This window comes from Eupeodes corollae, chromosome 3 (assembly GCF_945859685.1).
Source record: "Eupeodes corollae chromosome 3, idEupCoro1.1, whole genome shotgun sequence".
Classification (NCBI taxonomy): domain Eukaryota; kingdom Metazoa; phylum Arthropoda; class Insecta; order Diptera; family Syrphidae; genus Eupeodes; species Eupeodes corollae.
In genome coordinates, this window is record NC_079149.1 from 39,002,127 (window position 1) to 39,028,726 (window position 26,600).

Genomic DNA, 26,600 nt, shown 5'->3' on the forward strand with positions numbered 1-26,600 from the left:
AATTGAAAACCGAAGAAAAAATTAACAAAAGTTGGTAAAAAATGATTTTCGACTCAAATATCTCTTTAAAATTTTTTTATAAAAGTTTCTGACTAATTTTTACTTATAAAAAAGATTGTTTTCAACATAAGGACAAATTTTAAGAAAAATCGAATTGACAGTTTTTTAAAAAAAAATAAAAACCTAAGAAAAAATGTATAAAAGTTGGTAAAAATTGATTTTCGACTCAAATATTTTTTCAAAAATTGTAGATATTGGCTTTAAGCTACTTTTATCTTTCAAAAAAAATACTGTTAACATTCAGTAAAATTTTGAAAAAAATCTAATTGGCAGTTTTTTGTACAAAAAATTGAAAACCTAAAAAAACATTAAACAAAAGTTGGTAAAAATTGATTTTCGACTCAAATATCTTTTCAAAAATTTGAAATATTGTCTTCAAACTTATTTTATTTCACAGAAAATATTCTTTTCGATATTCAGTAATTGTTATATAAAAATCCAACAGTCCGTTTTTTCATAAAAAAATAAATCTACATAAAAATCTACATATAGACAAACTTTTAAGCAAGACAAATCGACAGACGGGATGGGAAGTTAGCAGTGTGGGTCGCATCCCAGCCTCTTTTTTTATTACAAATTATCTGGTACTTCCAGTGGGTTGGAAGCATCTCTTAAACTTCTCCTTAATCTGCAGATCATGATTTTTTCTTCTTAATTTGTTACTTTTTCATTTTCATCCTCGAAAAACAATTCAACGCTGCTAAGCATCTTTATTTTTATTTACTTTTTTTCCACAAAAAACAATCTGACTTTATAAATATTTATGACAATGAATGGCATTTCACTTTCAGTTTTTAATTTTGGCAGTTTTGTTTTTAAAGACGAAGTACGGATTTTGCCTGTTAATTTGCCAAAACAATTGACTTTAGGCGAATTTTCGACTAGCGAGTGATAATACGCCCCTATTATAATGACATTAGAATCAACAAAAAGTTTTGAAATTAAAATTAAGTAGTTAATGTGCTTTAAACTAAGAAATAGTTTTCCCTTTATCGTATTAATAATTTAAATAAATCCTGTTTAAAATTGTTCTTCTGATTATTAGATAAATATCCAACCCTATTTATGTATATAATTTTTGTTAAATCTTACCCAAGTATCCCCTAACATTCACAAAAATTGTTATATTATTAAAATTCTCTTTCTGCATTCACAACTGTAGGTACGAATATATTGATATGCATATTGCATATAGAGAGGTGTAATTTACTAACCCAATCTTTTCAGCAGCTGTAACATGGCCGAAAAAGACATACCCTACATATGATGAACAATTCAAATGGATTCGGCACGAACTTTGAAAGGGATGCAATCGTTTCTATTTTTTGGTAATTCAAAAATGCGTGAATGTGAATTTTGATATTTTAAACAAAGGGGAGTTTTCATTCTCTTTTCAAAAGCATATCCGTCAATGTAAGGTTGGTATTGTCATTATGACAAAATTATGTTAAAATCACTTAACAGTTTTAGATTTTTATATCAATAGCAATATACATAAATATCAATTTTAATATATTGAAACTTTCAAATGACGTAAACATTTCATTTACATAATTTAAAGGAAATTTTATCTTAAGCTACGTTTAGACGATTGATGGATCTTTCAAGTAACAATATTGTCTGACTTGACAATTTCTGACAGTTTTCTATCAATGAGCTGATAATTAAGCTATGTGTTACTTATAAAAACTACCACCGTCTTCCTTAATCTTTTTTCAGATAGCTGACTGAATGCAATCCTATATTGTTATAATTGTAAGAGACTGATAGATTTTTACCAAAAAACATACAAATTTTAAAGATATGTTTTTGTTCAGTTGCAGTTCTATCAGATGCCCACAAATACTAGGCATTTTTGAAAATCTTTGGATTCCTTTTTTTGACATTCCAACTGTTTTGGATCAGCTATTCTTTTGCACGTACAACACTCAGAGATATCCAGATCTAGGATTGACAGAAAAAGCGAAAAATTGTATGAGGAATTTCGTTTATATTTCTGAGTGAAGTTTGCCATTAGGTTTTAAAAATAATTTCGGGTTAAGTAATCGCCGCTTATCTGTAAAGAAAAGGCACATAATCCCACCTAAAATAGTACACCGAAGTTAAATCGCACGATCTTGGAGGTCACGCTGCAAACCCACGACACGATAATAAGGCTCTCAACAAATTGATTGTTTCTGAATAGCTGTATTTCATGCCACGCGAAGCAAACGCCATAGCAATGAATTTGCAAACCCTGTTTATAAGTAATTATATTCATTATGTAATGCCAAATCGAACTGATTTTTAATCAAGTGACAGCTGTCAAACAAATACTTGCCAAATTAAAAACCACACGTCTAAGAATTGTTGCTTTTTAAGTTAGAGTCCATTTATGGAACACAACTTTGTTCAAGTGACGCTGCCATGGCTGGCTTCGCAATAGTACATTCAAGCACTCGAATTTTCGAAGACCCTGTTGATTTTGGCATTAATACCAATGGTCCCTTACGCTTCCCCACAAAAAGTATAAAGTGGTGAAATTCCAGCCAATTGAAATAGTCAAGACTGCTAATAGATCGATTCTGCATAAACCAAATCCATGTCTTCACCATCAGCTAAAATAAGATGGTTACAATAGCCCTGCCTTTTGAAGAAAAATGTTCCAATTATACATTCATTCCACAGCCGACATAAAACTATCGCTCTCTGTTGAAGCAGTGAATTCTCAATGGTATAAGGACTTGAAAACTTTTCCAATCGGAAACCGTATACGTTAAATGGTCCATAAGTTAGCTTGATCTTGTATAGCTGTTAACCAAGATCCTTACCCAAAATGCGCCAAAATATGGCCTGAGCGATGCCTAATTCTTGAGAACGCCATTGAAATTGACTGATTTGGATCGTTTGCTATGACAGCCTTAACGGCAGCAATATTTTCGAAACTTGTCTCTTTGACACAGTAACACCGCAAAACAATATGTAGGCTCAAATTTTTGAACTTAAATGGTCTGTCTGCAAGGGCGAAGATTACAACCGAAAATTCGAGTTAACGCTTTTAAGTTGCGGTGACCGGCTCTGAATTCGGTAGAAAATGTTGATAATAATTTGTAGACGTTGATCGTTCCTGTAAGTGATATATTCACAATGACAGTTCGATGATTAGTGAAAGTGTGCGTTCACAAATTAAATTCAATGTAGCCAAGTCCCCATTTCAGGGTCAGGCACTCAAATTGTAACCAGTTACAGACCGTCTTCAGATTACTCACAGTGGCATCAGCTGTTTGTAACAGGTCTAAGTATTGTTTAGGAGCGTACATAATTTTACATCTGAACAGCAACAAGTTAGACTTGAGAGAGGCTCGTTCGCTCTCTCATTTGGCCGAAAGCGCACAATTTTAGAACACCGTGTTTACTGACGAGAACATTTTTAAAATTGAGTAAATTGTGAATTGAAAAAGAACAAACGGTTTACTTGAAGAACCTTATATATACGAGAATTCGAGTCATCAGTTGTTTTGTTTTCGAGTCATAATGGTTTGGGCCACCTCGCTGACGCAAATCCAATGGATTATTTTCTGTGTGGCATTTTGGAAAGCAAGCTCTGAACTAAAAAATACACTAGCCTCAAGACGCTGAAATAGTCATCGTAAGCGAGGGATCTAAAATATCGGCAAGGTTTGGGCAGCTTGTCATTCATTTTTTGAACGTATCAAGGCAATATCTAAGGTAAAACGTGGATATTTTGATTTATTGAAACAAAATAAAATTATTTTCCAAAGCGAATTTATGGACTTTTGAAAAGGTTGACACTTTGAGTGCCAGGCGCTGTAGAAAATCCTATACAATATTGTCTTTCTGTCAAAATGTCTAGTGGCAAACAGTTGTCACTGTACAAATAAGCTTATAATTTAAAAACAATTTAAAAACAACAAAATGGCTTGCAGAAGGATCTGAACTTATTGTAAGATCTTATAGGCTTTTCACACCAAGTCTAAAACCCGGTTTTCGTGAAAATATCGGTTTTGGCCGAAAACTTAACTTTTCCCATACATTTTTAGTAAACCACAAATTTTATATAAAACCTCTCGAAAACTAGTAGCTATTAAAATATGATCTAAACAAACAAACCTTTCGAAACATTCAGCGCTCAAAGTAATGTAAACAAAACAACTGATGGCTGCTGTCAAAATAAATATTTCATTTTGAAATAAATTTGATCGTGGTATAAGTAATATTATTTATACAATTTCCTTACAAAATAAGAATTATTGCTTTTTGTTGTGTATTAACAGAATATGGAATAGAAAAAAAGGAAACTTGGCAACAGAACAAATTTCCAACGTCGAGAATAAAAGCTCAAGTGCGGCACTGGCGGTTCTTTAATGATCCTCCAGAGTTTCAAACGCTTTGTTAAGCGAGGAACTGGAATTCACACTGGTGTGACGACCCCAAGGACGAGGAAGACTTGCTCATAATTCGGTGGGCTATTGCCCCTTGATGGACAGTAATGCCAACATCAAGAAGATCCTCAGTGCTTTGGACAAGCCAGGCGAGTCCTCAAAGCACCCATCATAACAGCTTCAGTGATCGCTCTGGATGAGTGTGATTTTGGTACGAATCTGGAACTAGGAATTAACCTTTTCTGCTCCGGCCATAAGGACCTACACAAAATCATTCATTGCACCCGTCCCCAGAACTTCAGTTGAAACTCTTTTTCTAGACGAGCTAGTGTTACGTTAAAATCAATTTGAATTGGTTTGAATTCATTTTATTTTTAAAAATAATTTGAGGAGAACAAAACTGTTTACTCACACATTTTTTCATCAATACAAAATTTGACAGCCGGTGTTAAACAAATTTAAATGTCAAATGAAAACTCGTAAATTATCGGTGTGAACGATTTTCGGGTTTTCGAAAACTTTTTGCCGAAAACCCGGTTTTATTTTCATCAATACAAAATTTGACAGCCGGTGTTAAACAAATTTAAATGTCAAATCAAAACGTGTAAATGTTCGGTGTGAACGATTTTCGGGTTTTCCAAAACTTTTTGCCGAAAATCCGGTTTTATTTTCATCAATACAAAATTTGACAGCCGGTGTTAAACAAATTTAAATGTCAAATGAAAACGTGTAAATGTTCGGTGTGAAAGATTTTCGGCCTTTCGAAAACTTTTTGCCGAAAACCCGGTTTTATTTTCATCAGTACAAAATTTGACAGCCGGTGTTAAACAAATTTAAATGTCAAATGAAAACGTGTAAATGTTCGGTGTGAACGATTTTCGGGTTTTCGAAAACTTTTTGCAGAAAACCCGGTTTTATTTTTAGATATTTTTCTTTAACCGACAATGTATGTACATATTTATTGAAAAGAAAATAAAGAAATGTATGTTATGTCAGAAGTTATGATAAGTTGTATGTACATTATATATATATTGTATCTACATATTTGGTGGCATTATGTTGTCGTGTTATTAAAGCCTTGCATGTTGTTTGATATTTTATCATAAGGACCTACATTTTGGTATACTCATTTTGGGACATTAACATTATCATAAAATAAATTTTAATGAAATATTAAACCCCCCGAATAGAACGTGGTTCCAGTACCAACATTAATATCCGTTTTCCTTATTTATATATTTAACCAGAAAATGTATATATGTATGCATATCAGTCCCTTGACTACATCCTTTCTACACTCGTATAATACACATGTATGCTTTTCAACTAGAAAACACATCGTGCGCTATTCCTATCTTGGTACAACCAAAAATAAAAGAAAAACCGAAAAATAAACCCCGTCACACAAAATATCTACAGAGATACCTTGACTACCCCTCACGAACTGTTCGTTCAACTCTCAGCAAGTAAAATAGAAAATACATACTGCCTTAGAAGGATTCTGTGTTTCTCTAATAGGTTCAATGCCCTTTCTTTTTTAGATGCCATCAGGACGACCACTCCCTATACTTATAATATTATGTATTTTTGTAATGGAGAAAGTCCTTTTTGCTTCCTGCATTTTGTGTATTCAAGTTGAGCTCAAGTTGTAAAACTCCACTCCCTCTAAGTGAAACAAATAAAAAGAAGAAATAATTAGAAATATTTTTAAAATTCGGAGTCCTTTTTCAGTTGATATTTGACCCAATATGCTAATAGAGTAACGTATTAATTTTCAACTTAATATCTCCTTTGTCTATCTGGTTCTGGTTCTGGTTGTGGTACCTACCTTAAGTTATATCAATAACTTAACCTCCCCTACAAAATTTGTAAACCACCTATATGTAGGTCCATGTCCACGAATTCATATGGAACAATGTAGCACCAACAGAAAGTATACGAATAATCATTCCAACTCTACTTGGTTTATGTTTCAAACTTGGCAGCTGTTGTACCTATGTATGTAAATAAAGACACGAAAGGATTTTGTGTCCATAATATACTCGACTGTGCATTTATTCAAATTTAATATCCTACCTACTCGTACCTAGTTGACCATTTGGACAACTTCTATATAAGTTCAAGTTAGATAGGTACCTTGATCTCTGGGATTCTGAATTTTGGATAAAATTTATACACATTTAATCAAACCATTCGAGATGCATTCGTGATAAGGGTTGGGGGTTGTAATTTCAGAGTGTTTTACACAATCTGTATAGTTGAATAACATTAAGTATCGAGGCAACACTGGTTACTTTATACTGTATTTCCGAAAGGTACCCTCTATACGCAAGTGCAAGCGCATGCACATAAAAACCAGCCGGAACTAGGGGTTGAATCGTGTTGTTATCCTACAAGGAACAGGACACGCTCGCATTCATGTGTATAGCGACAGAGGGCTTTTTTTCACCCTCATGACATTTTATATTTTCCTTAGATTCGTGTTAAAGTATAGTGTTGTTGAAAATGATATCTTTTGTGAAAGTACGCTTACGCTGGCTGCTATGGTAGGTACTTGTACTAGGTATATAGGGGTAAGTTTTGTGTACATTGCGTGCAGATTGATCGTTTATTGGGAAGTTAACGCTGCTGGATCAATGTGGAATTGAAATTGGAATTAATTAAAGGACCTTTCACGAAATAGAAATATATAAAGAGGAATTTACAAATTTAAGGAATCCTTACGATTGTATGGTTTTGATGGAGTTTTTAAGTTTGTCTTAAATTTTTTGGGAATGATATTATTTCTGATAAGACCCCATTTCTTTTAAATATGTAAGACAAAAAACTAATTATATCTTTTACAGAATCTGGATGAAATCTCAAGACTTTGGAGTGATTTTTTGACACTTTTATTATGGCGAAAAGTTCAAATTGACATACAGTGGTGGACAAGAATTTAGCGCACTTGTTAAAGAAAATAAAAACGATTTAATTTTCATAGTAAACGGTGATTTTTTAAGAGCTTGAGAACTTTAAAAAAAAAACGCATAAAATTTGCAAAATCTCATCGATTCTTTATTTGAAACGTTAGATTGGTCCATGACATTTACTTTTTGAAGATAATTTCATTTAAATGTTGACCGCGGCTGCGTCTTAAGTGGTCCATTCAGAAAGTCCAATTTTGGGTAACTTTTTCGAGCATTTCGGCCGGAATAGCCCGAATTTCTTCGGAAATGTTGTCTTCCAAAGCTGGAATAGTTGCTGGCTTATTTGTGTAGACTTTAGACTTGACGTAGCCCCAGAAAAAATAGTCTAAAGGCGTCAAATCTCATGATCTTGGTGGCCAACTTACCGGTCCATTCCTTGAGATGAATTGTTCTCCGAAGTTTTCCCTCAAAATGGCCATAGAATCGCGAGCTGTGTGGCATGTAGCGCCATCTTGTTGAAACCACATGTCAACCAAGTTCAGTTCTTCCATTTTTGGCAACAAAAAGTTTGTTAGCATTGAACGATAGCGATCGCCATTCACCGTAACGTTGCGTCCAACAGTATCTTTGAAAAAATACGGTCCAATGATTCCACCAGCGTACAAACCACATCAAACAGTGCATTTTTCGGGATGCATGGGCAGTTCTTGAACGGCTTCTGGTTGCTCTTTACTCCAAATGCGGCAATTTTGTTTATTTACGTAGCCATTCAACCAGAAATGAGCCTCATCGCTGAACAAAATTTGTCAATAAAAAAGCGGATTTTCTGCCAACTTTTCTAGGGCCCATTCACTGAAAATTCGACGTTGTGGCAGATCGTTCGGCTTCAGTTCTTGCACGAGCTGTATTTTATACGGTTTTACACCAAGATCTTTGCGTAAAATCTTCCATGTGGTCGAATAACACAAACCCAATTGCTGCGAACGGCGACGAATCGACACTTCACGGTCTTCAGCAACACTCTCAGAAACAGACGCAATATTCTCTTCTGTACGCACTGTACGCATTCGTGTGGTTGGTTTAATGTCTAATAAAGTAAACTGAGTGCGAAACTTGGTCACAATCGCATTAATTGTTTGCTCACTTGCTCGATTATGTAGACCATAAATCGGACGTAAAGCGCGAAACACATTTCGAACCCAACACTGATTTTGGTAATAAAATTCAATTATTTGCAAGCGTTGCTCGTTAGTAAGTCTATTCATAATGAAATGTCAAAGCATACTGAGCATCTTTCTCTTTGACACCATGTCTGAAATCCCGCGTGATCTGTCAAATACTAATGCATGAAAATCCTAACCTCGAAAAAATGACCCTCTACAAATGTTTAACATCTGAAAGAAAAAAAAGCATGGAATGTAGAAACATCAATTTTTCGCCTGGACACGAATTTAGCACATTCAACAGTTTCTTTATAAAATTTGACTTATCGTTATCAATTGTTAGTTTTTCTTGGTATTTGCAATTGCACGTGTATTGACATCTCTGAAGGTAGATAAGTCGATCAGCGAATTGATTAATCAGATGCTGATAAGTAGGATTATCAATTCAAAACTGGACAATTTTACTGCACAAAGGGGTGTCAGCAGAGGTACGCCACAAGGTGGTGTCCTATCCCCTCTCCTCTGGAACTTAGTAATAAATGAATTACTAATTACTCTAGAAAGAGAGAGATACAGAGTGTTTGCTTATTCGGATGATGTTGCTATTGCAGTAACAGGTAAACATCCCAATATATTAAAAGAACTCTTACAAAACGCTTTAAATAAGCTCACCAGATGGGCATATCGGTGTGGACTAGGCGTTAACCCACAAAAAACCGACAGAGAAAAACAATCATTGACCCTACCCTCATAAACGGTGTACCATCTAAATTCTCTGAACAAGCAAAATACTTGGGTCTCATTTTGAATAAGAAATTAAGTTGGAAACATAATATTCAAGAGAGAATAAATAAGGCCACAGTAGCCCTGTTCGCGATAAACTCAGCAAAGTCCAACGAACTGCCTGCCTGTGTATGGGAGGAGCACTTCGCTCTACCCCCTCCGCCTAACTTGATGTTCTGTTCCATCTAATACCGCTGGACATTTTCAGCAAGCAAACGGCCGCTAAAACAGCCATACGGCTTCAAGCCTCCTCTCTGTCAATCAATAATGGAATTGGCCACACCACTATTTTGCACTCGTTCAGAACTATAAACAGTAATATTGACTACACCATACCCCTTCCTCAGTTTAATAACTATTGCTTCAAAGTGACTATACCTCCCAGGTCTTCTTGGGAGAATACATCATTTTTGACCGAAGATCCTATAAGCTTTTATACAGACGGATTAAAAACGGAGGATGGGGTTGGTGGAAGCGTATACTCAGATAGACTAAACTTAAGTCGCTCCTTTTGTTTACCCGATCATTGTAGCGTGTTCCAAGCTGAAATGCTGGCTTAGAGAAAACGTTATATCAACTAATGATAAACGCATCTTCTCGGATAGCCAAGCTGCGTTAAAGTCTCTAGACTCTGCCTCCACTAACTCACTAACAGCCGTAAATTGTCGATCATCTCTTAAGGAGATGTTTAGGGACAAAACTAATTTGGCCAAATCATAGCGCCAGGCGCCCAAAACAATTAATCTCTCTGAGCAGATTGCACATTAGCTACGTTATAGGTGTCCTGACTGGGCACTGCTTAATAGGAAGGCATGCTTTTCGACTTGGAGACCCTGCAGTTGATTTTTGTATGAGTTGCATGGACGAGGAGGAGACAATCTCTCATCTTCTGTGCACATACCTTGCCTTATCACAAAGACGTAGAATCCACCTTGAACATTACTACTTCAACGATACCAGCGATCTAATAAACTCTGACATTATTTGTCTCCTACGCTTCATTCGGAGCTCCAATTGGTTCGACGAGTTAAGCTGATCAACTAATCCATGTGGTTTCACAACGGATCATACTTTGGTCTAAGCGTTTTGGACTTCCCAACCAACAGCCACTTTAACCTAAACTGCCCTAACCTTGGTATTTGGTAGGGAAACCTTTATTTTGTAGTACAGAAGCAATTTTTCTTAGCACACTTTCAACCAAGGCCACCCATCGTGGCTTTGGAATTGCATACCAAGCATTTTGAATCTCCTCCCACAATTGTGTTAAATTAGTTGTTTTTTTTTTGCTCAATGTGATGTTCAACATCATTCCCGATCGGGTGATTGTGCTGGCCACATCAAAACGTCGATTTTATTCACCTCTAAGGCACACTTCACTGTGTTTAGGGTCGTTGTCGTGCATGAAGCGCCATAATCACGGCAAATTGTCTTCTGCGTAGGGTATCATATGATCCAACAGGATATCTCTGTACCCGTTCTGGTCCATTTTGGTATCAATTTTATCGATAGGGCCAACGCGCGCCGCCGTGCCATGAAAAAGAAGGCCCAGATCATAACGTTGCCTCCACCGTGTTTCACCGTCTTAATGGATCATATCCCTTGTTTTTTGGACGCCATACATATTTTTCCCATCCGATCCGAACCTGCAGAATTTGGATTCATCGCTCCAGAACACGTTTTTCCAAAAACTAAATTTTTCTAGGTGAGCTTTGGCAAACTGTAACCTAGATTTCAGATTTTTTTTGATACAAGCGGTTTTCTCTGAGCAACGAACCCACATAGATTGTTTTTTTTTTTAATTAATCGGCGTCTTATGGTCCTTGAGGAAACATTTACTCCGTAGTTCGTTGAAAGTTCGCATCGAATGGCACTGGAGGTCTTAAACGGATCCTTGTTCTATAACCTATAAATAATTCTATCTCCATTTGTAGTTGTTTTTCTGGCCCGGGGCTTTGTTTAACGTTTTCAACCACTCCAAACCTTTTGAAACGACGAAGGTCACTATAAACCAGTTTCCTGGAGCATTCTAACAACTTAGAAATGTCAGTTACCGTCCGCCCTTTTGACTTCATTTTTAAGGTCAGACTTCTTTTTTCCTTTGAGAACCATTTTCCTTTTGTCATGACTAATTAATTTTTTTTTAATGTAGATCATGAAAGGAATATTTAATTACCTCAAAAATTATTATTTTCTTAAAAAAAAAAAAAAATAATAAAAAAAAACTTTGTCAAAACTTTCAAAATTACCTCACTTCTTGCTCATCTTTCTCATACGATTCTGTTAGCTCACAGTGCGGGCTCCTAGTTTGTAGGTCGGGGTTCCCAACAAAGTTAATGTTTTTTATTACAAAAATAGATTTTTCAAGGACAAGTCAATGGATGTTTATCTTATTGTGCTGAAGTTTTGATATTCATTATTCGCTCTACATGATCGAGCTATCTAAGTCAATAGACTTTAATTCTTTTGACCATATTAGTGTCGCGGTACATCCCGTACAGTTCGTCGTTGAATCGTTGAAAAATCAAAACAATAATTTCTTAACCGAAGCGTCTTTTTTCATTAACAAGGTCCTCTGGGCCATGAATGTGAATGAGAACCAGGATGATGAGTGTGTTATAGAGAGGGCTTTACTACTCAAATTGCCTTCTAAGTCCAAAGCAGCGATTTGTAAGGCCAATCTCATTTTGATATCAATGCCGGTATCCTTGTCTGAATATATAGCGATGCCTTAAGGTCCTCAACTGCCTTAAAGTTAAAGCTGTCCATGGTGATGTTTTGTCTAAGATGTGGTCTCTCAAAGTTCTTTCTTCATGACAGCACATAATTAGTCTTGCCTCTCCGCTTGCGTCACAATGATCAAAAAACTCCACTGACATCACGCTTTGTTCTTCCAATTATGTCAATTGCATCGTTGTATCCGAGTAATCGCTCGGACCTTTGGAATATTATGCCTCTTGCGTTGACTACTGGGTTCTACATAATTCTTTCTAGAACGATATTAAAGAAGTCACATAAAAGTGTATCGTCTGTTCTGTTCCACTCAAACGAATAAGTTTAACAGGGGTGCCAAACTAACATTGCTCTGTTTAGTTCTTCCCTGTGATGTTTTACGCGGCTTTGAAATCGACAAAGAGGTGACAGGAATCGATTTGAAGTCCTTAATTTTTCCGAATAGCCTTAGACGTTAACATAATACTGCAGGAAAGATCTCATTCGTGATGCTCAGCATGTTAATAAATCTGTAATTTGCGCAATTCAGAAGGGGTCCTATCTTGAGGATAAGGTAAACTATGGTGATATTCCACTGAGCTTTATTGAACCTCAAGACCTTATTTATCATTTGGCCAAAAAAGGTTTTAACGTGTTAAATCAGTTGTGATCAACTAACTAAAAATAACACTGTCACATTTCCTTTTTTTGTGAACAGTGAATGCGAAGTTTTCACCATAGAGTAAGTGCGGCAAATGTGGCCTACGTGGCTAATATGGCCTATAATGGCATTTCTCAAACCAGAAGCCAGATCGAAAAAAATGTTGAATTACAAACATGTTCGAACCGGTTTAGCCTGTCTTTTGTGCTTAATGTGACGCGACGGTTGTGAATATATACGTGGCCCTTTGGTTGTAATTTTTTGGTAAGTTTTCTAAAGTGTTTTAACATTAAATTTTGAGTTAAATTGGTAACTTATTTTTTGAATTTCAATTCATTTATTTCGTTACTGAAGCACAAATCATTCTAATTCTGTCACATGTCAAATGATGACGTCTTTCAAAGTGACATCTGCACATGGGTATAGCAAACTATTCAAAATGACGGTTGGAAATGAGAACATAAGTACAAATAGCGGACAATTAAAAATGAAAATTTGAAGAATAATTCAAATATTTATCTTTGATGTTTAAAAATAAGATCTATACATGAAATTTGCATTTTTGATATCGATTGGTCTTAAATGCAAAAGTCACAATTTAGAATTGTGTTAGTAAATATACACATTTCATTTCTAAATCCCGGTTTCCTCTTGTCAATTGTCTTCTAAAATGACAACTGAACAAATAGCAGACTATTAAAAATGACGTTTTGAAATGAGAAACCAAATACAAATTTTGCATTTATGCCGATTGGTCTTCATTCATTTCACAAGTAGCAATTTTAAACTTTTTACCGAGGTAAATAAGTATGCACACTCAATTTTCATTACAAGCGCGATTTTAACTTGTCAAATGTCAAAAGATGACGTCTTCTAAAGTGACAACAGAACAAATAGCAAACTAATCAAAATGAAGCTTGGAAATGAGAACTTAAGCAGGTATCTATAAAATTTGCAATTTTGCCTTTCGATTGATTTTAAGTTCAAAAGTCTATTCAAATTTGTATTCAAGCATTCTATAATGATTCGTTTTAAATATTTATTACTGTTATTATACCTTTGTATGGCATATCTTCAAATATATAATTGCGCCTACTTTACACCTAATTGTATGTATTTTATAAATATATCTGACTTCAAATAAATGTGGTCAAATTCATTTTTAAAAATACCTATCATTGTAAAATAAATAAATATTAATCAATGGATGGGGTGCCTTAAGTTATTCCTAAAACACCATGCAACTAAATCGCTCACGACGAATGACGACGACGACGACAACAACGACAAAGTCGACGCGACGTTTACGGTTCACGTTGTGTTGTTGTGAGCTAATCTACCAAAATACACCTTAAAGTTAAACAGGCACGATACGAATACGATAAGAAGAAAAGAGACTACCGATGCCGATTGTTTGTATATTTTGTTTTATATTTTTGCACATCGTGTAGTGTACTTTACCTACTGTTTTGCAGTTTCTGTAAATAACAAAAAAGAAAACTGTATCTATACATTATTTTCATTTCTTCTTGTCCACTTTTTTTCTCAATGAACACCGCACCATCTACCCTACCCAAGTCGCAAAGCCCTAACCTATCAAACAACCACACCGACACCACCACAAAAAGATAAGGCAGTATGAAAAAAAACGGAACAAATGAAACGAAACGTAAGAACAGAATGGAATGTGAACAAAGCGTCATAAAACATTCGTTTTCCCCTCATATACACACACTTGCGCAACTAAACTATATTTTGTCGGGTTAAGTCAGTCCCATGTGGGAATAATTTATTTAGGGTGACAAAACACCCCAAAAGCAGGAATCAATATTTTTCAATGCACAAAAATTGACTCAATGTTAAATTTGCTATTAATCAATTTTAAATTTTAATTTCAAATCTTTTAAAAGCTAAGATAAATGATTTTTTTTTTAAATTGTGTTTCCTATCGTCAATTTCACATGAATTGTTCTAAGTATATTAAAGATTGAGCTAAGAGCAATTTTAAGCGATTACCGATAGTGAATTCAAAACAAAAGTTTTCTTAAAGGCAATTATTAACAATTCACCATGATTACAGATTAAACAAATGTTAATTTTGTCATTTCTGCCCTAGAAAATGTATCAAAAAATCACACCGACCGCATTCGATAACCGTTATGATAATTTTTCTTATTTGAATAAATGCCAAGACTTTTGGATACCGAAACTTATCACCACCGCATCTTCTGTTACTCACTGTAACTGGGTCTGATAGCAGCTGACAGCAGCACAAATTTGGTCGTTCTAACGGTTGACAGATGTTGTTCCAAGGTTTTTTTTCACAGACGTACGGTTTTTCAAATATAGACTTTGTTAAGTAAATTACTATATAAAGTTGTCATCATTTGTTAGAAATGTTTTTAAAAAAAATTTTAGAGTTTAAAACGACATGTGACTAGTATAATGACGTTTCTGCCATTGGCCAATTTATATTTCTAAGATTTCTGAGACAGATTGACAGAGAGAGAAGAATGAAATACAAACATAGTACAATATTCATTATCTTCAAGCCATCAAATCAGCTTTGTATTTCTTTTCATCCTGTTTCAAGTGTACGATAGAGTTCTTGAGAAATCGAATCACAAATATTCTAATCTTAGATTTCTGACAGCAAAAGTTGTTTATGTTTCCGAGAACATGGATATCTCTGTGAGCTTAGATATACCAACAGGAGGAAAGACCTCGAAGATCTTATACTCATCTGTATTGAACATAAGGGAAATTACATTTTAATTTAGCTTTTGTTACAAATTTTTCACGATTTACATTTTGAATTAGTTATTTTTGGGAGTGTTTAAGAAGCAAAATAATTATATTTACATATGACTATTAAAACATTGTCAGTTTATGTTTCGACAATGGCTGACAACTAACCTTCTGCTAATATTGCCACAGAATATTGTACGTTCACTCAAACATTAACAAATGAAGTTTATGAGACTTTTTTAACTGACAGATCTCTAAGATCCTACAATCGTCTGAACTGATCATAAGAAAAATGACATTTAGGTTTAGGCTCTGTTACAAATGCGTCAATATTTCAAACTATGTAGTTTCGGGACCGTAAGTTAGTGTTATTGCTTCAAGCATGTGATTTGAGAATTTAGAATTTTCTTTAAAACTTGAATTGAACGAGACTCAAATATGAATTACAAATGTCTGTAAATATGCGAAAACACGAATTGAACGAGACTCGAATTCGACCTGAAATGCCATCTTTTACTTCACTCTATTTATCATGGAAATAATTATAATTAAGGTACCTGCGGTAACAAAATAACCAAAGTGGCAATCCTTTTGATGTACCAATATTAAATCAAAGTTTCTTAACCCGAAATTTTTGTAAAGTTCAAAAAACACAAAGGTATACCTACCTACCAACTTTCATATCCTTCACCTTCTCATTGACATAGAAAATAAAAATGAATAAATTATCAAAAGCAAATCCTAACCAAATAAAACTTCCCCTTTTTTTCGTTTGATCATAATAAACCATCGCCACGATAAATATGAAAACTTGGTTATTGGTTTCCCTATACATATTATACAAAAGAAATAAAATAAAAAAAAAAAAAAACAACCACCCCCTTTTAGAAGAAAATGCTACATCCGTGCCTGTGTCGTGTGATATACCTTCGCTCTTGCGGAAACCCTCATTCGTGTGGAAAACTTCATAGTGTAATGTTGTCTGCGAGTTGAGTTCCCAAATAATTTTAATGTTAATTTGTTAATCTTTTTATTCATTATATAGTAAATTATTAAAAACAAAAATAACAACAACAAACAAGTGTATCTCTTTCAATCAATTATTAAAAACAAAATACCTAAAACCAATCTTCCTTCAAATTAAAATTAAAATAAAAAAAATAAAAGATACATACCTACTACCTAACGATTATATCTCTAAACACTCATATCCAAAGTGCAAAGAAGAATAATAAATTAATCGCTTTTTTGTGAGCAACATTAATAAATTGATTCTTGGAGAAAACGCCGAAAAAAATCTTGTTAAAAAAGTTAATTAATTGCATTGTGCAACTTTGATATAATTTTTTTCTCAAAACTAAAAGAAGGAAAAATAGAAGAAAAATTGTGTATCTCTAGCTTGTATGTTCGCTTGGGAGAATTTAAAAGAAAAGGAAAAATCAATAAATTGATCGGCAGCCATCATTTGTTTCGTCTCTTTCTGTCTTTCCCTGTTTTAAGTTGTTCGTCAGTTCGCTGTCTCGCGTTTGCGTTGTTTGTGTATAGTTTTTCCACCACTACAACTACACATATAAATTTAAAAAAAAATCAAAAACCTACTACAAACAAATTCTTATATATGTACATATATATGAGTAAGTAAGTGTTTGTGTGAAAAAAGGAAAGGAAAGAAGCAAAAAGAGAAAAACCCATCTAACATCTACCACACACCACCAGCACCACCCTAGTAATTTTTCTAATTTGACAAAAGTATCTACACCAACCGCTTTCATGATGACAAACGCTCCTGGTGTCGAAGCGCAAGCAATAATTCAAGGAGCGAACCAACAAGCGGCTACCCAAGCCCAGCAGCAGATTCAGCTCCAGCAAATGCAACAACAACAGCAGCAGCAAGTCCAGCAGGTCATAATGCAAGTCCAACAACAACAGAACCAGCAGGCAGTTGCCGCTGCCGCCGCTGCCGTCACGCAACAACTCCAACAACCCAAATCGCCCCTTAGTCAAAATGGTAAAATGGAATCGAGTGAGACGAGGACAAATCTGATAGTAAACTATCTGCCGCAAACCATGACCGAGGATGAGATTCGCGCATTATTTTCAAGTATTGGCGAAATTGAGAGCGTTAAATTGATTCGCGATAAGTCGCAGGCATTTATCGATCCACTTAATCCACAAAACTCCCCCAAAGGACAAAGTTTGGGCTATGGTTTTGTGAATTACTTGCGTGCGCAGGATGCCGAACAGGCTGTGAATGTCCTCAATGGACTGAGATTGCAAAATAAGACGATAAAAGTATCTTTTGCTCGTCCCAGTTCAGATGCTATTAAGGGAGCAAATCTCTATGTATCTGGTCTGCCCAAATCAATGACCCAGCCTGAGTTGGAAGGCGTCTTCTCACCCTTCGGAACAATAATTACATCGCGAATTTTACAAAATGCCGGCAGCGATAATCAGACAAAGGGAGTTGGTTTCATCCGTTTTGATAAACGTGAAGAAGCAACCCGCGCTATTATCGCCCTCAATGGAACCACACCAAAAAATTGCACAGATCCAATTGTTGTGAAATTCTCCAATACTCCCGGCAGTACAAGCAAAATCATCCAGCCACAAATCCCGGCCTTTTTGAATCCCCAATTGGTGCGCCGAATTGGAGGTGCTATGCACACTCCCGTCAATAAGGGATTGGCCCGCTTCTCACCCATGGCCGGTGATATGCTTGATGTTATGATTCCAAATGGTTTAGGTGCAGCTGCTGCTGCCGCTGCTACAACACTAGCAACTGGACCCGGTGGGGCGTATCCAATTTTCATCTATAATCTGGCACCCGAGAGTGAGGAAAGTGCCCTGTGGCAATTGTTTGGACCCTTCGGCGCTGTGCAAAGTGTCAAAATCGTCAAAGATCCCACAACAAATCAATGCAAAGGATACGGATTTGTTTCGATGACAAATTACGATGAGGCAGCTATGGCAATCCGAGCACTCAATGGCTACACCATGGGCAACCGAGTGCTGCAAGTCAGCTTTAAGACCAACAAGGCAAAGTAAGTATATAAAAAATATACTTTTTCTTTTATTTCACATTACATATATTTAATTTTTTTACATTTTACATTAAAAATTTTGAATTGAATAAGATATTTATAAAATCTTTTTTTTCTTTCACTATTGTTCTCTCCCCTTTTTAGTATGAACGCTGTCTAAGCAACTAGGTAGAAGGGATGAAACAAAATAAATATCCCACTCCTCCCTCTCTCTCACCCTATCTCTCTCTCACACACTCACACACAGACACACAGGATCCACACAGGAAGTATCTCATTTGTAGTATCTTCTCATAAATTAAAAAAAAATTAAAAAATATATAAAATTTATATATAATATATAAAAATAGAGGTAATAAGAATAATAAATTATTTTATTTAGTTAAAGAATAATAATTACACATTGTGTTTCGGAAGTAAGCAGCTCTATTTATCTATATATAGAAATATTTTTTTAAAATTTGGACTAAATTATATTTTTTTAATTTTTAAATAGACCAAATTTAATAAGATAAACTGTAACAATATACAAACCAACATTTTTATCTACATACGTAGATACTTATACTTATTGGTTTTGTTGAACAAAAACAAATTTTTAAAAATCTCGTAAGAACAAAATTATATATGTATAGATATATCTTCAAAACTACAGTTTATGACGTGTTAATATTAACACTTAACTCACAACAAAAATGGGCACTTGTTTCCGTTTTCTTTTAAATTACCTATTTTTTTTTTCTTATTTTAATAAAATAATTAAAAAGAATTAAACAAAAAAAAAATTAATAATTAAAGTTAATAATATAATTATTAAGAAAAACTAAAGAAATCAACAAAATATAGTCGAAATATTTTGTTCAAAGACTAGTTATTGAAAAAATTAGATAAGAAATTTAATATATACATAAATATGAAGATATATAGTAGACAAAGGCTATATATTATATATAACTCTTCCACATTTACAATTTTTAAAAATATGGTAAAGAAAAAAAAGTTGTTCAACAATAAGAGTAAAAGAATAATATCGCGATTTTTACTTGCAATCATGTTATTTGTATTAATGTGTAGATCACTTGGTTGTCTGTTCTTTTTGTTATTTGATGATCGATTAAGTTAAATTAATATTTTTTTTATTTTTCGTAGGAAGTATGTAAGTGATAGTGGCGGGAAAAAGTTTACTACATATATGTATTTATATTTGTTTAATGCAATTGATAGTTGTTCTTGCATTCAACGAATTGTTGTTCATTCGTTCGAAAGTTCACTTTTTGCAAAAAAGAAAATAACAAACAAATTGCATCAATTTAAAACCAAAAATGTTATACCTTGATGCTTTCTTTGGGCGTCGGTTAGGAAATTCGAAATGCTAGATTAGCAGTGAATCGAAATGAAGTTTTTATAGAAGTTGATGACGATGATTGAATGTTTGTTTATTGTGGTTAACATTTTGATTGAAAATTTAATTCGATTCTGTTAGTTTCCATCATCTCAATAATTTGAATTGATTTAGAATTTAAAACAAAAAATTTGATAATTTTTGTTAACATATCAAATCCTAGGATTGCAGCCGGTTGGACTAAAACTTGTCATTTTTTTTCAAACTCTGCACTCATGCAGAAAAAGTTGATAGTGTAAACTGCTGTTATAACTGCTATGTGACAATAAAAACTAAAAGTGAAAAGCTTATTTCCCATCTTGAAATTTCACTCACCAGTTTTATTTTAAAGATTTATGAGAATTTACTCAACCGAATTGACAGAGCAATCGAAAATCTCTTCTCAGATTTCATTGAAAATTTTGTAGCAGAAATTGTTATTTATGTTTCTAGGAATTGAAAATCTCGCGAGATCTTTAAAACTGTCCACATTTTGAAAGAAAAATAAAAGATATAAACTGAATATGAAATCTCATTTCCAATGTTGAAATTTGATGTTAAAAATTTTTAAATTGGCAAAATTTCTGAGAATTTTCTCAATAAGCTTTAGAAAAAAAGGAGATAAATATACAGTCAATCAAACTCATATTCGTACAGCAGCTAACAACTTAATTTTTTTCGGATTTGTCAAGAACTGCTCTTGATCATAATTTAAATTATTTCTTTTATTAAAGATCTGAATAGTAAAAATCATAAATATAAGCAAATTTTAATATTTTGTAGCATAACCCTTGTTCTTATAAACATGCTTGAGTCGATTAGACATGGACTGGACAAGTTTTTTCGTTGTTTCGTTAGATATTTTGTTCCATTCTTGCAGAATCTGCTTTTTAAGCTCTCTTGCATTCCTTATGGTCAGTTTCCTCAGTTTCTGGTCCAAATTGTAGCATACATTTTCGATAGGGTTAATATCCGGTGATTGGGGTGGAGTTTTCATGACCTTAGAACAATTATAAAGCAGCCACAACTTTGTGTTATGTGGCTTATGTTTGGGATCATTGTCCTGGCAAAAAGTGAACTGGTTTTGCAGAACCAATTTAGGTGCACTTTCATGTAATACCTGTAATTTTGCTACCCCAGCCGCAGAAAAAACAACCCTAAACTATCACTGATCCGCCCCCATGTTTGACAGTTGCGACAATATTTTCCGGAAGTAGCTCCGTATTGGGTTTCCGCCAAACCATTTGTCGCCCATCTGAGCCAGACGGATTGAACTTAGACTCATCGGTAAAAATTACGTTTTTCCAATAGTATATAGCCGTTTCAACCTGTTCACAAGGTTGAAAGATTTTTTTTATTAGCAATTCTACCGTTAAAACCGTGATCGCGAATGGAGTTTCTCAACGTCTCGGAAGAAAACTGCTTGTTGAGGTCCTGTGACATCTTTTCAGCAAGTTATGGTGGACTGATCCGGGGATTTTTCTTGATTTCGCGCATGATAAGATAAGGCGTTTATCATGCGAGTTGAAAATTTCGCGTGTGGTGTTTCTTGGCATATTTTCGATTCGATTTTCCGAACGATACCTTTTTACGATTGATTGGATAGTTGATCTTGATCTGCCAACAAGGTCGGATAGTTAATGATTTACCATCATTATGGTACTTTATTATCATTTTCCTCAGTTCAACCGAACGATGTTCCGCATTTTTTATAAATTTAAGACACACAATCGAATTACGAAAGCAATAAAATGATGAAAATATTTTTGACATTTTTTTAACGCTTACTTAAAGTAGATTTTGCGAATAAAAAAAAATACTGTACGAATATGAATTTGATGTGAGTTCTTAGTTAAATATTTTTAGATGGCCAATAATGTTGGTAATGCATTACTTACTTAATTTTTTATGAATTGCATAAATGAAGTTAATGCTTAAGGAAAATTGGCAATTCAAATTTATTGAATGAAAATGCAATTTGGATAAAAATTAAGTTTGTATTAAATAGAATAGAGTGTACGAATATGAATTTGCTTGACTGTATTAAGAGAATTCAAATGACGTTTGGATTTATATTCTTCCTCTTTTAATCTCTCGATAGAGTATAATTGAGGAATATTTCTGAGAACACAGACATTTTATAGATGTTAGAAATATAAAATGTTCAAATTTATTCCTACAAAAATAATGTTACTTTAGTCAAGCTGTTGAAGTAAAAATTGATTTGTTTCTAGGGAAACGGAGAAGCATATACATTTTGTAACAATTGCAAAGTAATATTGAGATAATCAAGATGCAGTTTCATGTTTATTTACCTGATATAGTGCACATCCTATATACTTACATGTAGTATTTAAATATAATTAACAAACGATGTGCTGGTTTAAATGAAAAACGATCGTTTATCTGAACTTACAGCCGTCTCTTATCAGTTTTCCAGTTTTAAAAAAAGCAAAGATTAAATGAAACCATCAAAAATAAATCGTAAAAAAATGCTTTGGTCTGAATACTTACTCGAATGTTTGCATTCCAGACTTTGTGAAATTTTAAAATCTTATTTCTAATTAGACAAAAAATGTCATTCAGGTGAAACTAATAACACTTTTAAAAATTCCAGGCGAACATAAAAGTTAAGGGTTGAATATTTTTGGGATGAAACTTATTAATTTAAGGCAGAATTTGTAATTTAAAAATTCAAACAAAATTTGATACAAGTTATATCATGATGTAAACGAAAGATTGAAACAAAATATTCTAAATATTGTTTCATTTTGAATGTTTGTTAAAAAAAAGTTCTATAACCTTAGACCAATAGAGTGATGGTCATCATTCATGCTGCCTTCATAAGGAGGATGGTTTTCATTTCCACTTTTGATGTTGTTTGAAAATTTCCAAGATAAAAAAAAACAATATTAATGTTTTTTTAAGTGAAGTAAGAATGCACAATGCATACAGTCAGGCCTATCACGAATTCCACCTTTATTGTAAACTTTTACGAATTCCGAAAAATCGCATCAAAAAGATTCAAAATTTTATGAAGTTTTCCATTACGAACGTATTCGGTATCATTCTTTTTTTCGGGATTCGTAAAAGTTTCCGATTAAAATGGAATTCGTGATAGGACTGAGTGTCTCAGGTTCACTTTTAGAAGTTTAATTAAACTTAGAAAAAGATTGTTGACATTCAATGTGACTTAACAAAAGAAATGAACATACATATATGTGCATAGTTTCCATGCCATTTTCAAGTCTTTGTAAAAAATATTATTTTTAACTTAAATCGAACAGAAAAAAAATACCGTTACACATTTAAATAAATTGTTTTAATTTTTTTTGTCAAAACGCAACTATAAATATACATATATATATATAAAAAATTAAATATATAATAAAACCAATTGAGGCTGCTCCAGTATTAAATATTTAAGTTTAAAAAAAAAAAAACAAAAAAAACTCAAATCATAGGCAATTTTTAAATTAAAAAAAAAAGATGAGAAAATTATATTAAACTTCACCGTTGAAATTGGAAGAAAACAAAAACACGGTGGTGGGATCCATAGAAAGAAGAAAACAAGAAAAACAAAGAAAATAATATTTAGTTGATTTCTTTAGTTGTCTTTTTACAAAACAAAACAAGAAAGAAAAAAAGAAGAAAAACACACAAAATAAAATGAAGATTGGCATACATCTATGAATTCGCCCTTTTTATTTTCTTTTTAAATTAATTTATTTCACTATTTAAGTAATTGTGTTTTTAAATTTTTTTTTTTACAATTTTTAATTTCAAATATTTATTGTAAAAATATTTATATTATAATACATATATATATATACATATATTATATTTAGTGTAGTAACATACAAGCAAATTCAATTCTATGTATTTAAAAATAATTAAGAAATTTCTAGTCAAGAATTATCTAAAACAAAACAAAAAGAAACAAAAAGAAAAAGAAACAAAAAAAAAAAAACGAGAAAAAATCAACAGCAACATACAGTGCAGTTTTTTGTTTAATTTTACTATTTTTTTTAATTAATTGATTTTTATTTCGTTCATTTTTACAGTTTAACAAGAAAATTGCTGGTATTCAATAGTTTGTGGTTAATTTTTCAGACATTCTTAAATTGCATTACTGAAATGCTCGCAATAATAATAATATCAAAGCTTATTCTTTAAGTCGTCGTTTCCTGCGAATTAAAATCGTTGCAGGGAAATTTCAGCCTCCGTTACAGGAGAGCTTCAGATTGAAATTAAGGCAGAACTGAGTTGCAATGGAATTATAAAATATTATTTGTATAAACTGGCGTCCCGCCAGGCAAATTGATAATCACTAGAATCTAAACTAACTTTGCGAGAAGCAAGGTCAACAATTATTGTTATAAAAAATATAAACTTATTCGAATGGGTTCAACTCAACAATACAGACAGATCCTTCCGATGCACGCGGCCCTGCCTTTCGAAATTAACGAATACCAGCTTTTCAATGTTGTAATTCTTTTAATTTTATTTTTGACTTTATAATTTTGATTTGATTTGATTTTGATTCCTTGTATAGAAAAATAAATGCATATAATTTATTTATTCTAAGCAATATTACAAACAACAACAAAAAAAAAAGAATAACCACAGATACGATGCTATGTTTATAGACTAATTAAAAATATTATATATAACTTAATGTTTATAAAAGTTATATACAATTTTCTGTTGTCTAGAACAAAAAACAAAAAATTACAATTTTACTTGTAATCAATATTATTATAACATACAAAAAACGTACATTATAAAAATGTATGTAAATATATATATTTCTTATATAATTGTCCAACGAGAATAAATTGCATACTAAATGTAGTTTTAACTTATTGGTGCATCTGCATATTATTTTATGTTTTGCACTATATTTTTTTTCAATTTTTACAAAACTTATAAATAATATTATGTAAACAAAAAATTATAATAATAATATTTAAACTATTTATTACGTATTTATATTTTTAGGAAATTTTTTTTAGAATTGTAATTGCGTGCAATAGATTTTATTTATGTATCCCGAATATTTAAAACAAAAGCAAAAGCAAAAGCTAAAAAATTATCACTTAACAAAAATTCAAATTATTTTGATGAAAGAAAATATGAAAACAAAACAAGGAGATAAAATTATTTAATCTCGAATTTTATTCAATATAAATTTTGTTTAATCTAAAATGAAGAAAAAGAAATGAAAATAGAAACACATCGTCGTATATATGTATGATTTTGTAACTTGATTTATTATTTTTGCAGATTTTCTTTTTTAATTTAGTTTTATTTTATTTAATACTTTTTGTTTTGGGTTATTTTAATTTAATTTAATTATCTTTATGTATAACTTTTTGTTTTTTTTTTTGTTTAATTTTATTTAGTGGGTCTTTAATGGTTTATTTTTATTTAATTTTCTTTTGTCAATTTTATTTTTGTCTTTAGTTTTACTACCATCACTCTTATATTTTTAATTTTATTATTTGATTTTGTGTCTTTTTATTGTGTATTAAATAAAAATGAATTAAAACAAAAAAATTATCATTGTTTATTTATTTTTTAATTTTTCTGTTGTTTTTTTTGTTGTATTTTACTTTTTTTTTTCTACTTATTGTAATTTTTTAAGTTTCATTTTCATTAATATATTTTTATGATTTTCATTCCAACATCATCATCGTCATATATAGAGTATGTTCCATAACAATCTTGATCCCACCCTGCGATCGTTTTTCTTCCATCACATTCTTCTTTTATTTTAGTTTGGTTTGTTTATTTATTTGAAAATAATTTGTTTTTTAGTTTGAAAAATCGCTTCATTTTTATATTTTAAAAAACAAACAAAAATAACGCAAGACTGAGATTTATATTTTTCAGTTTGGCCCCGAAGAAGTTTGTTTGATATGTTTGTCGCTTTATTTAAATGGTAAACATTTTAATCAAATCTAGTCAGAAGAAAACCAAAGTTTATTCTAGTCAGGAAAACATGATACTCTTTTTTCGATCTTAAAGAAAAATAAAAATATTATTTACGTAAGGATATAAATGATAAAAAAACAAAAATAAATATGTGTACAAATGTACGCACACAGTTATTATGGTGTGCACTATTACAGTGTTAATCTTTACTTTATTAACAAACCAGGTTAGAGTCAGTTAAACTTGATCTTTTTTTATTTATCTGAAATAATTAAGGAAGAAATTTAAGTGTGTCGTTTGTTTTTTTTTAGTTTGTGTTAGCTTCTCTTTTTTAAATTAATTTAATTACCAACAACCACACACTTTTATAATGTTATTGAAATTAAAAAGAAAATTAAACTATTTTCCATGTTCCACATGAGTTCAAATGATATTATTTGCAACATCAACCAAACAAAATGCTGATATTGTATTTTAACACAAACAACAAAGATTATTAATATTTATTATTACAGACTATACATTCCAAGGATAAACTAGAATATAAGTTTAAAAGAAAAACAAAAATATCTACAATTTATAAATTAAATTATTTCATTTAGCATATTTATACTTCAAAAAAATTCTCTGTTTAAAAACAAAACAACAACAAAAAAAAAACAAAAAATATTTTAACCTATCGAATATTTCTCATATTATAAACAAACAACATGTATTGATTGACAAAAAAATTTACGAAAAATAATTTATGAGTTTTCTTTATTTCGTTTATATAATGTTTAAAAAAATATGGATTCGTTCAGTAATTTTCTTCTTTTCTATTTGG

General features: G+C 32.3%; 1 protein-coding gene across 1 annotated transcript; it reads left to right on the top strand.

Moving 5' to 3' along the window:
• Nucleotides 1-16,351: 16,351 nt before the first annotated feature.
• Nucleotides 16,352-19,635, top strand: LOC129952813 (protein elav). The gene is made up of 2 exons (XM_056065659.1): nucleotides 16,352-18,456; nucleotides 18,601-19,635. The coding sequence occupies exons 1-2, from the start codon at nucleotides 17,186-17,188 to the stop codon at nucleotides 18,614-18,616; spliced, it is 1,287 nt and encodes a 428-aa protein (XP_055921634.1). The 5' UTR covers nucleotides 16,352-17,185; the 3' UTR covers nucleotides 18,617-19,635.
• Nucleotides 19,636-26,600: the final 6,965 nt, after the last annotated feature.

Excerpts from the sequence above, each read along its gene's own strand:
- LOC129952813 (XM_056065659.1), top strand. The coding sequence starts at position 17,186 with ATGATGACAAACGCTCCTGGTGTCGAAGCGCAAGCAATAATTCAAGGA.